Source organism: Filicampus tigris, chromosome 5 (genome assembly GCF_054856515.1).
Source record: "Filicampus tigris isolate MCC_2025a chromosome 5, RoL_Ftig_1.0, whole genome shotgun sequence".
NCBI lineage: Eukaryota > Metazoa > Chordata > Actinopteri > Syngnathiformes > Syngnathidae > Filicampus > Filicampus tigris.
In genome coordinates this window covers 29,537,363-29,550,549 of record NC_141221.1, presented here as the reverse complement: position 1 = coordinate 29,550,549, position 13,187 = coordinate 29,537,363, and the positions used below count along the sequence as shown (strand labels likewise).

The 13,187-nt window shown below is 40.4% G+C and overlaps 1 protein-coding gene across 6 annotated transcripts in view; it reads left to right on the top strand.

Annotated features, from left to right (window-relative positions):
- The first annotated feature begins 1,227 nt into the window (after positions 1–1,227).
- fxn (frataxin) overlaps positions 1,228–13,187 on the top strand; it is a 74,167-nt gene continuing 62,207 nt past the window's right edge. Inside the window, exons 1-2 of one of the 6 annotated variants that reach the window (XM_086031804.1) lie at positions 1,231–1,365; positions 1,452–1,530. In XM_086031804.1, the coding sequence (XP_085887930.1) occupies positions 1,492–1,530 (39 nt within the window). In that variant the 5' untranslated portion in view covers positions 1,231–1,365; positions 1,452–1,491. Of the gene's footprint in view, positions 1,531–13,187 lie in introns of all 6 variants that reach the window. The other 5 variants (XM_086031808.1, XM_086031803.1, XM_086031807.1 and 2 more) reach the window with 5 other exon arrangements.

Genomic DNA, 13,187 nt, shown 5'->3' with positions numbered 1-13,187 from the left:
TAATTATTAATTGAGATTGTGTCCATCTCATCTTTAATATTCAGTTAGTTCATTAATGATGCAGCATAATACATAGGAAGTAGTGGTTCAGTCTTGTGTCAGTGTTAATTACGTTATAAGACACATTATAAAACAAATGCTGCAGTGCAAAATGCATCTAGCAGACGGTTGACTCAGATGTTACGATTTCATATGCAATGGTTTTTATCTTTTATGTAGCAGCCACTATTGATTGATTGTCTTTATTTCGTACATGTAAATAGAATAATATTCAAATTAAAATTGAAATATAAATATACATTTTTCTATAGGTCAAACAAAGAAGAAGAAAAAAATTAAAAGATGGCAAGGCAAATCAGACTATCACTTTCTCGAAAGGGGGTATGAGGAAGTATAAACTAATATCTAGTCCTACCCCTTACATACGATCCTACTTTTCCTCTGATATTCTGTACAGTATTGAAAAAGTACATAAATAAAATAAATAAACTATGACTACTACAATTATACAATACTTTCTAAATATGTAGATATTTAACGACTATAACATGAATATTACAAACAGCTACTGGTCATAACATTCTGATACAGGAATATAAATATGAGTGGACATTTTATATAAATATTATTTATTACAAGTTTCTTCTTATACTGCAACATCATGACATGACTTTTTAGAAATTATAAGTAGAAATATTGAGTATTATAAGTCGAAACAGTACAATGTGCACACGTCGATGTTACAAAGGTTTTTCTAAATTGCTATACTATAGTTAAAAATGGCCAAATGTTATGAAATTATAGTTCTGACAATCAAAATTCTGGTTCTGGTTCCTCAAGGTACTTGACGTAGTATCAAGTCAAGGAAACTAATTTAAGGGTTATTCGCACTGATCTCAGAATCAGATGTCTACCAGCCTATGGACTAACTATAAGTTTTAAACATAATTACGTTACTGTCACGCGTATACGCTGCCTGATCGTCACAAAAGAGGGGGTGCCGGGGGTGCCAATAGTAAGCGGCGTTAATGCGCGTTTTACAAGATGTTGAGGAAATGTAATCGTTTTAATTTTCATCACTTTTATTTCCAAATCTTTACTACCATCACTTCATGTTGACAATGTAAATGCTTTTATTTGCAAAATTGAAACGCTTTTATTTGCAAATCTTTACGACCATCACTACTTCCTTTCTGTGAATACCTTTTCCGGTCTGACAATACCCCTGTCTGAGATTACCTCTCCTCCTGCCAGATCCCCTTGGCCGTGTTTGATGACGCAGTTCCAACACAGTGGCGCAAATCGATGACATTCAAGCACTCTCCAACCCAGCAGTTTTCACACGCTTTCGCTCCCGAACACTAGGTGAATACTTCAGTGTGGACCGTAGTTTGAAGTGTGGGTATTAGATAGGTGCTCAGATCGTGTCTTGACAATACTCCTTTGTGTAGGTATTATCATATATATCAGATTCGAAACTGATACCAGAACATGGCGACATTTCTGAGGGTCATCAATTTCTCTAAGCAGGTATGTAACAAAACTCGCCGCCTAGTTGACATTATACAACGATAGCCAACTTGAAAGAATAATGCCGCTGTTATGGTTTTAGCTGGCGCCCGATTCGATATGGGGCAGTTGGAGCAATGCTAATCTTCTTCCTGTTTGCAAATTCGTCATAGCTTCACACCGCTACATCGAAAAATTGTTGGCTGTAAAGGTGCCCACGTTTTCGATGAATAAGTGACAACGGCTTAAATGCTACTCCCAATCATCTGCAAGATACAGTTAACATTCCTAGTAAGTTAGTAAGTAAGTATGTGAGTGAGTAAGTAAATGAGTATATAAATAAATAAATTCTACGAGTTATATTTTGTCGTAGTTTTTACCAGCATACAGTCTGTACTACTGATAGGCACCACAGTTCTTCTAACTGTAGTGAATCATGAGAATCAGTTCATTTAAATGTAAACGAATCGTTCGTTAAATATATATACACATATATATCATATATATATATATATATATATATATATATATATATATATATATATATATCATATATATATCATATATCATATATATATCATATATCATATATATATCATATATATATATCATATATCATATATATATCATATATCATATATATATCATATATATATATATCATATATCATATATATATCATATATCATATATATATATATATATCATATATATATATCATATATCATATATATATATATATATATATATATATCATATATATTTATATGATATACATATATATATGTATATATATGGTATGTATCATATATATATATATCACATATATATGATATATATGTCATATATATATATATATATATATATATATATATATATATATATACACATATGTAGATGTGTGTATATATATATATATCAATCATATATATGATATATATATATATATATATACACATCTACATATATATATGATATATGTATAATATATATATCATATATAGTCATATATATAATATACACAGTGTGTGTATATATATATATATATATATATATATATATATATATATATATACACACACACACACACAATTAGGGCTGCATGATGTTGGAATGACATTGCAATTTTTTGGGGGGGTTGCGATATATATTGCGATGTTAAAAATCGAATTTTCACCAGATGACTTGAATAGATTGGTTTGGGAATAATTTGGTTAACTCACCATATAATCATTATATTCATATAATATCGTTTAATCCAGACTAAGGGGCTTCATCTGTGAATGATGATTGCGGTATATAAAAGGGATTACAGAGGTCATGTCTCTGTAACATAATAGATTATTGAACATTGTATTTCACACTTCAGTGTAAACAGCAGCAAAATATTAAATATATTTTAAACAAAAAAATAAAAAGAGCAGGTCCACTAGAACCTTGAGTAATTTAAAAAAATAGAAGAAAATAAAAAACCTCTAAAGCAGCAGCAGAGTTATAAACACCTTTAAACTAAACTATAAAAAATTCAAAAGCAGGTGTACTAGCACCTGAGTTGTTTACAAAAATATAACATTAAGATAAAGGAAAAACCTTTGTGAAATTGCAGCAAAGTTGTAAACAAATTAGAAACTTAAAGGGCAGGTGCATTAGTCCCCTGAGTTGTTCCCAAAAATATAACAACTAAAACGGTCTGTAAAACATATTGCATCCGTGATTTGTCGGTGCTGTTTCGACTTATTATCATAAGGAGTTATGCTGGCGAAGGCGTCTGTAATTGTTTTTCGAGTAGATGAAGTTTCACCTCGGGTCCCACTTCTTAGTTTGAACTGCTCATACAGGGGCTTGTGACGGCGATTGCAGCAACAGCGCCGAGGCACTGTTGGCAATGGATGTTTTGTTGTCTTCCTTATAGCCGAAATACTTTCATATTTTGGATGTTGACTTTCTTTTGGGGACTAAATCCACTGCCGCTTATGCCGCTGTCGTCTCCTCGCCTGTTTTCAGAGCATGCAGCAGAGTGGAGGGGGAGGGGCCGGTGACTGATTGGCAGGAAAGAGGGGGTGAGCAAGACAGGCTGTGTAAGAGCACGGAGTAACTTGCTGCTTTTTTGAAGCAAAACAAAAGTTTGCGCGGTCTAAGAAAAAAAAAGTTAAAACGAGCACAATTGATCTAAAATAGACATAAAATCGATATGAATGCTTAAAATATGCATCGATGTAAAAATATAAAAGAATCAATTCGTAACGCCATGTCTACTAGCCTTTCTCACGTCATTCCCGTATGCAACGCACTTGTGCAGTAGTGGTAATCCGTGTTGTAACCAGAAGCATTGTGGGTAATGGTGTCATGGCGTTAGTGTTAGCAATACATTCCAAAGTCTGGGAACATTCACAAAATTACTTAAAACGATGTCTCCCTTTCATAGCAGCACGGCGGTTATAAGCGAGCATCAAAAAAGAAAGCACGTTGTCGCTGATGCCTGATTTCATTTCTTATATCGGGACAGTCGTTCCTGGAAGCAAGCTGGAGTTGGCACACAGACTCCCGTGCACCGGTTTCTACTGGAACACCGCACACACCACATGTCCTGTTGTGGTGCGCTAACATATTGTAGCGTCTGCTCGCGATTATGGAGGAATTAGTCAGCAAAATGACGTTTATGAAAGACCAAAACCACAGTTGCTGTATACCCCTCGGTCTCGCGGTTGACATCAAACAGCAGAGAGAGCCTCTCTTGTAGACCGCGAGTGCCTCACTCATAGCACGTACCAAGTGTTGCGTTTAGGAAGTCGTAAATAAAACCACTCTCTAAATTAACACAACATGACCTATTTTCCACAAAACCTTAATGGCAACACCTAAAATACATAACATCCATAGGTAGTTAGATTATACCAATTTAGAGTGCTAAAAAAAATGATGTTCCTCCTAATTATTTTTATATAAATTTTTTTTTTTCCATTCTGGGTGTATATCACATTTTGAATGTGTGGATCACGTTATGCATATCAAAGAAGCAAAACAAACATTTTGGATTAAGGTTAAATAAAAACAAAATTGAAAAGTGTGAAGTGTTTCGTTTAGTTTTACTTAGCACTCATGATTTCACACTCTTCTATGTTCAAAAAGGCTTGGTGCCCAAGAAAAGTGAAATATGTAGTATTTCTTTTTTTGTATTTATAGGTAGTTTGATATTAGTGCAACAGCCGTCCAAAGGGAGTTGGATTAAAGTCGAAAATAACGTGCTAAACCGACACCCCTAATATAAATCTCTCTCTCTCTCTCTCTCTCTCGATATATATATGTATGTATGTATGTATGTATGTATGTATGTATGTATGTATGTATGTATGTATGTATGTATGTATATATGTATGTATATATATATATATATATATATATATATATATATATATATATATATATATATATATATATATATATGTATATGTATGTATAAAGGTCACTTAATTTTGTAAATTATTAAGCCACTGAAACAATAGCCTAAGACACACCTTAGTATTCAAGTTAAAGACAAGTTGTCAATATGTATACATGTATACACTTTTTGTGATAAAAAAAAAAAAATACAATAACAGTTACAATTATTGCTAACTATATTAAAACTCTTTTTATACTGACAAAAATACAATAACTTTAAAAAGACTTCATGAAATAGTATACACTTTTTAGGCATTGAAATCTTTGAATGTTCAACTAAGGATGTGCGCGACTAGTCGTTTAACCGTCTACTATTTATTAAACGTTTTGTATTTTACTAGTCGGTTAAACGTGGCATTAAGTATCACGCATCTTGTTCCACACGCCTCTGCCTCGGCCTCCGTAAACATGCTGAGCACCAAGAGAGACAATTGCTCCCTCCTCCGCTGGCACAAGTTGAAGCAGATCTTACAAGGAACATACTTTAAGAGTTACAATAAGAAACTATTATCACATTAAAGCATGCATTTATTAATATAATAGCCACAATTTTTTATGTTACTGCAAAGATCAATATGATGCAATGGCCGCACATAAACTGCCCCATCCTGTCCCCTCACTCCCTAGCTCTCTTGCATGTTTCTCCTCTCCTTTGTATCAATCAATCAATCAATCACATTTTATTTATATAGCACTTTTCATACATAAAAATGCAACTCAAAGTGCTTTAAAACATTCAAAGCAAAACATAGAATTATCTTCAATCAAAAGAAAAGATAAATTATTTAAAAGTTGTTGAAAGCCAAACTAAAAAGGTGTGTCTTGAGCTTCCTCTTAAAAATATCAACAGTCTCTGCAGACCTGACATCCTCTGGCAGGCTATTCCAAAGGTGAGGACCAAAATGGCTGAATGCAGCCTCGCCATGCATTTTGGTCCTCACCCTTGGAATAAATAAAAGGCCGGCGCCAGAGGACCTCAGGATCCGCGAGGGCTGGTATGATAAAAGCAAATCAGATAAATAAGATGGCCCAAGACCATTAACACATTTATAAACTAATAAAAGTACTTTAAAATCGATCCTGAAACACACAGGGAGCCAATGCAGCAATTTCAAAACTGGCGTAATGTGCTCCCGCCCTCTGGTTCTCGTCAGCACCCGAGCGGCTGAATTCTGCAGTAGTTGCAGTGGTGAAATGCTCTTTTTCGGGAGGCCAGAGAGCAGGGCATTACAGTAATCTAAACGACAGGAAATAAAGGCATGCATCAGCACTTCCGTGTTAGCCTGAGAGAGAAACGGGCGGACTCTGGCGATATTCTTAAGGTGATAAAAACCAATCTTGGTTACATTTTTAATATGAGGAATAAAACTGAGCTCAGAGTCAAAAATGACGCCAAGGTTCTTCACACAGTGTGAGGGATTAAAAATGTGTAGTTTTGGTAAAAGCTTCTCTCTCTGACCTTCGGGACCGATAACTAAAACCTCAGTCTTGTCCTCATTGAGCTGTAGGAAATTATCTGCCATCCATGACTTGATATCTAAAATGCAATTTAAAAGGGTATCAATGGGTCCTGTGTCATCAGGAGACACGGCAATATACAGCTGCGTGTCATCAGCATAGCTGTGAAAGCTGATGCCGTGTCCCCTGATGACATCCCCGAGGGGAAGCATATAAAGATTAAAAAGTAAGGGGCCTAAAATCGAACCTTGAGGAACCCCACATTTAATTTCATGAGTTTTAGAGGAACAAGTATCCATACTTACAAAGAAATATCGGTCTGTGAGATAGGAATAAAACCAGTCAAAAACAGTACCAGAGATGCCCACTAGATTTTTAAGTCTATTTAATAAAATTTGGTGATCTACTGTATCAAAAGCAGCGCTTAGATCCAGTAGCACCAAGACTGTGAGTTTTCTCACGTCTGCAGTGCACCTAATATGATTTAAGATCCTTAAAAGAGCAGTCTCCGTACTGTGGTTCATCCTAAAACCAGATTGATATTTCTCCAAAATATTATTTGTATTTAAAAAATGATTCAACTGGATGAAAACCAGTTTTTCTAAAATCTTACTTAAAAACGGTAAGTTGGATACGGGTCTGTAGTTATTAAAAACGCTCGGGTCAGAACCGCTCTTCTTCAGAAGGGGCTTCACCACCGCCGTTTTAAAGGCAGCGGGGAAGACGCCTGTCTGAAGAGAGCAATTGACTATATTTAAAATTTGTTCTTCAAAAAATCCATAAAATGTCTTAAAAAGAAATGTGGGAATTGGATCCAAAAGGCAGGTTGTTGGGTTTACCTGGGAGAAAACTCGAACAAGTGTCCTTGCATCAACCAGGGCAAAACTTTCCAGTGTTTCCTCATGTAAATATGATTGTCCGGGTTTATTAAAACTTGTGTTTTGACGGGCTAAAAGACTGGATCTTATGTCATCGATTTTACTTCTGAAGTGGTCTGCAAAGTCCTCACAGAGAGCATCTGTTGGTCTCTGTGGGGACTTATTAAAATCAGAACTAGTTAAAAGTTCAAAGGTGGAGAAGAGAACCCTGGGGTTGTTTTTATTGACTGTAATGAGGTTTGAGAAATAGGAAGATCTTGCCAGTTTTACTGTTTTATTGTAAGATTTCAGTTGTTCGCATAAAATTTCATAGTGTACTGTAAGTTTACTTTTTCTCCACCTCCTCTCTGCACTCCTGCATTTTCTCTTTGATATTTTGATAGCATTGTTTCTCCACGGGGGTACAGTCTTTGTTTTTGTTGTTTTAATTAAAAGTGGAGCTACTGAATCTAATGATGATTTAAGATGTAGGTTAAAATTGTCAACAATAAGATCACAGGGTGCAGGTAAAATGTCAGCAGGAGTGTTTTTTAAGATCTCGATAAAATTTTCAGCCACCTCAGAAGATAGGTAGCGTTTCTTCACTGTTCTGACCGGGACTGCTAGATGGTTAAAACTGGCGATGTTAAAATAGACACAGTAGTGGTCTGACACTGCCAAGTCAACAACAGAGGACACACCAGCAGACAAGCCATAGGTTATAACCAAATCCAGGGTGTGTCCTCTGTTGTGAGTTGGCTGCAAGACGTGCTGTTTAAAATCCAAGCAGTTTAAAAGGTTTGAAAAATCTCTGGATAGTGGGTCCGAGATGTTGTCCATGTGTATATTAAAATCGCCAGTTATTAATATCCTGTTATAACTGGAATATAAAATGGATAAGAATTCTGAAAATTCTGTAATAAAAGAAGTGGAATGATGGGGAGGTCTATAGACGGTAATGCAGAGAATAGGGGGACTGCTAAAAACAAAGGCATGGTGTTCAAACGATAAATAGCTGCTAAAAATGATCTCCTTTGATAAAAGAGTATTAATAAAAATTGATGCAGTCCCGCCTCCTCTTTTGCCATCCCTTGTAGAAAATAAAAAGTTAAAATTCGGTGGGCAAGCCTCGTTGAGAGCAACTGGAGCATCTGTACCAAGCCATGTCTCAGACAAAAGTATACCATGTAAATTATTGTCTAAAATCAGGTCGTTTATGATAAAAGTTTTGTTTAAAAGGGAGCGCACGTTCAGCACGGCCAGATTAATTATTGTGCTGGACGTGCGCTCATGGTGGTACGAATGAGCAGTATTAACATATACTAGATTACCACTGTTAAAACCACGTTGTTTGTGTGTGCAAGGGAAGCGTCTGCCGGTGATGGTTTCAATGGGAAAATTGTCCGATAGTGGTAATGATAATGAGGGCCTGCAGGGGGAGCTAGTGAGGGTGGTGGTACTGTGAGCAGCTGGTATTGGCCTGTAAGTGATGGCAGTGACATTGTCATTGCAGCGTTTATGAGTAGAAGAAGAAATATGATTGGTAAACAAGAGTCAGCTGGGAGTGGAATTGGTTACGACATGGTGGATGTTAGCGGCTAAAATCTTGCTACCAAGAGAGTTCGGATGAACACCATCCGGCTGGTAAAAAGACGGGCGATTCCAGAATAGGTTAAAGTTGTCAATAAAAGCAAAGTCAAGGTGGCCACAAGTGCGTAGGAGCCACGTGTTCAAGCTTAAAAGGCGGCTGAAGCGCTCGGCTCCGCGAGACAATGCCGGCAAAATGCCACTCACCCAGACCGAGAGACCGCAGGTTCTTAACAAGGCAAAGAGGGCGTGAAAGTCTCTCTTCGTCTGCTCAGACTGTCGGCATATTGTCTCGTTTGTCCCAACGTGAACGATGAGCCGGGTAATGGATGATGGCAGAGAGTCAAGAACACCCGGCAGGATGTTAACTATGTCCATGACTTTCGCTCCGGGAAAACAGCGGGTGACGCAGCCGGGATAGTGAGTACGTCTAATGGTGCTGTCGCCAATTATAATGGTGGTCGGTGGGTGACGTGAGGAGGGAACGCCAAGGGACTCACCACCGGCGGAAGATTCACGACCCCACTGTCCAGGATGGCTCCGCCGAGGCCGAGTGAAGACGGTGGATGACACCGATGAGTGTCGCCGATGATGCTGGTGATGACGACCACCCTTGTACCGGGACACCGCGTCCCGGAGCAGCCCGACGCGTGAGTGGACGGCCGTGTCACCGGCGGACCCGCCCAACATGGGGTTCCCGGCCGAGGTCGTCGCCGTGGGTGGCGGGGAATCCGAGGGAGCCCCTGGGAGCACAGCCCCAGCGTCGGACGCAGCAGTCGGTGTCTCCGACTGCTGTAGTGCAGTGATGGGAACAGGAGACTCACTCGCCAGGGCGGCGAACCGATTCCCCAGGACCAGTTGGGGGCGGTGGGGTTGCTCCCCGGCCCTCCGGCCGCGGGACACCACCTTGACCCAGGTGTCACTCTGCAACGGTGTCGAGCAGGATGGCCCCGGGCAGGCAATTGGATCCCACTTCGCCGTGTCCGAGAGGCCAGCCGCCTCAGCCGTCATTGTCGCCGACAGGATTTCACGAGCGCGCCTTCTCATGACCACCGCGGAGAGTTCGGGGAAACGGGTCGCGAAGCAAGAGATGACCGATTCCTTCTCATGGAGCTCCTCTGAGAGACGACGAATATCCCTTCTTAGGTCAGAGATTGTCTTATTTGCCTTCTCCAGCAGGCCATTGTGTTCGTCGCTGTCGTCTGAAGGCATTTTAATACACTAGCTCCAAGCTAGCCCCAAGCTAGCCCGTTTCCGTCTCACGCTAGCTGTATGCTAGTCCGCGAGATCAAGCGACCCAGAGATTAACAAAAATTTAAATAAATAAAAAATAAGATAAAAATAGTCTCCAAAAATTAAAAAGAGTAAAAACGCAACGCGCAGGTGAGGTAGATTCGAAGGCGAAAGTGCAGAAGTGCAATCGATACCATCCACGTCCAAACTCTGACGTGGCAGGCCTGGCTTTTTAGATTGCAGTGTTCAAGCTTCCAAGCAAGTTGATACAAATGCTTCACAAATTTAGGGAACAACTGTGTCAACTTTTATGCCTGACTTTCTAAAGTGAGCAACTTGTACTTACAAAGTTCAGTCCCCTTTGGAAAATTCCTGGTTGATGTTTGCATGGAGGTAACTGAAGTACCGCGAAGGATGTGAAAAACCTTGCTCAAATGATGACAAACATATGAGGTCGAATGACACTGCAGAAAACCTCCCAGCATAGACCAGCATATGAGCACACAAGATATGCTGGCCTTGCTGTTTTGTTTTTGTTGGGGGCTTTTGTGGCGTTGCCATTACACTCAACTACTCAACGTTTTTTCCCTCGTTCTCATTTGCTTAAAAATGCATGCGTGAGATGCACGTAGCTGGTACTTCACTTCCCGAATGTAATCTGTTCAATTGCCGTGTTCGGACAAGCCCTTTATCATGCGCGCAATAGTGTGCCTACATTTGGGTGTTGATGTAGCGGCCGATCAGGAAGTAAAAAGTGAGGCTTTTCCCACTGGTTTAAAAAAATGTATCTTTCATTGTTATAAAAGAAAGCCCAGTCTTTGCTCATTTTAAAAAGAAAAATCAAGAGGAGACATGTATCTTGTTAATACCAGAGCTGGGCATTTTAATCATAATTTGTGGTCCATTTATCGCCTTCCGCCTACAGTCGGGGTACCCTTCCGTCATCCGTTTATCTGCCATTTTGGCTGGCCGAAAAAACATAATAACCGCCATGGGCCGGTCCACCTTTGATTTTAAACGTGCTTCCGTTAGTATTCCCAACTCCAAACTGCGAACAACTACCACTAAATTTTGATCCATCTATCCGTCTAATCCCATCCATCGAGCCATCCATTATCTGCCGCTTAGCCAAGGTCGGGTCGCGGAGGCAGCACCGTCAGCAGGGAAGCCCAAACTTCCCTCTCTCCAGCCACGTCTTCCAGGTCTTCCGGAGGGATCCCAAGGCGTTCCCAGGCAAGCCGGGAAACATAGTCTCTCCAGCGTGTCCTGAGTCGTCCTCGGGGCCTCACCGGGAAGGCGTCCTAATCAGATGCCCAAGTCACCTCAGCTGGCTCCTCTCAACGTGGAGGAGCAGCGACTCGACTCTGAGTTACTCCTGGATGGTCAAACTTCTCACCCTATCTATAAAGGAGAGCCCGGACACCCTGCGGAGGAAACCTATTTCGGACGCTTCTATCCGAGATCTTGTTCTTTCGGTCATGACCCACAGCTCATAACCAGGTTAGGAACGTAGATCGACCAGTAAATTGAGAGCTTCGCCTTTCGGCTCCTCTCCTTCTTCACCACTGATACAGAGTCCACATCAAAGCAGATGCTGCACCGATCCGCCTGTCGATCTCCCGTTCCATCCTACCATCACTCGCGAACAAGACCCCAAGATACTTGAACTCCCCCACAAGGGGCAGAATCTCATTCCCGACCTGGAGAGGGCACTCCACCCTTTTCTGAATGAGGACCATGGTCTCAGATTTGCAGGTGCTGATTTTCATTCCAACCGCTTCACACTCTGCTGCAAACTGCTCCAGTAAAAGTTGGAGGTCGTGGCTTGAAGAAGCCAACAGTACCACATCATCTGCAAAAGGCAGAGATGCAATACTGAGGCCACCAAACCGGACCCCTTCAACACCTCGGCTGCGCCTAGAAATTATGTCCATAAAAGTTCTGAACAGAATCGGTGACAATGGGCAGCCTTGGCGGAGTACAACCCTCACCGAAAACTAATACGATTTACTGCTGGCAATGCGGACCAATCTCTGACATCGGTGGTAAAGGGACCAAACAGCCCGGTACCTCGTACTGCCGAAGCACCCCCCACAGAACTACCACAGGGACACGGTCGAACGCCTTCTCCAAGTCCACAAAACACATGTAGACTGGCTGGGCGAACTCCCATGCACTCTCGAGGACCCTGTTGCGGGTGGAGAGCTGGTCCACATTGCTCCTCCTAATCTGAGATTCGACCTCCCGACAGACCCTCCTCTCCAGCAGCCCGGAATAGACCTTAATAGGGAGGCTGAGGAGTCTGATTCCTCAGTAATTGAAAAGACTCCAGTCCTCCAGTCCCCTTTCTTGAAAAAGGGGACCACCACTCCGGTCTGCCAATCCAGAGGCACTATCCCCGATGTCCACGCGATGTTGTCGAGCTGTGTCAACCATGACAGCCCCACAACATCCAGAGCCTTTAGGAACTCCGGGCGGATCTCATCCACGCCCCGGGCTTTGCCACCGAGGAGCTTTTTAACTACCTCGGTTACTTCAACCCCAGTGATAGGAGAGCCCACCTTGGAGTCTCCAGGCTCTGCTTCATCAGTGGAAGGCGTGTCCGTGGAATTGAGGAGGTCTTCGAAGTATTCTCCCCACCGCCCCATAACGTCCCGAGTCGGGGTCAGCGGTACCCATCTCCATTATACACAGTGTTAATTTGAGGTGGGAATCTTTGGGCACTTCACGATTTGATTCCGATTACGATTCAGGGACTACGATTCGATTATAAAACCATTATTGACGCATCTTTAATTTAGCTGTTTTGACTTGTTTTAACTTTTTCACAACACACATTTTTTATCTCACTAAGTAAAGGTTCACTTGCAATTTTTAAAAGCATTTTTGTAAGAAGAAACAAGAGATTAATTCATTTCCATTATATTTTATTAAACTGATGGAAATGCGTGTAAACTGGAAAGTTACAAAGTTTGTGCGATGCTGTAATCAATAAATATTGACAAAATAAATTGCTATACCAAAATAAATAGCAGCGTTTTGTAAAAAAAAAAAAAAAAAATTTATGTTGAGGCTCTTAAGATTAGATAAATGAACACAAAAA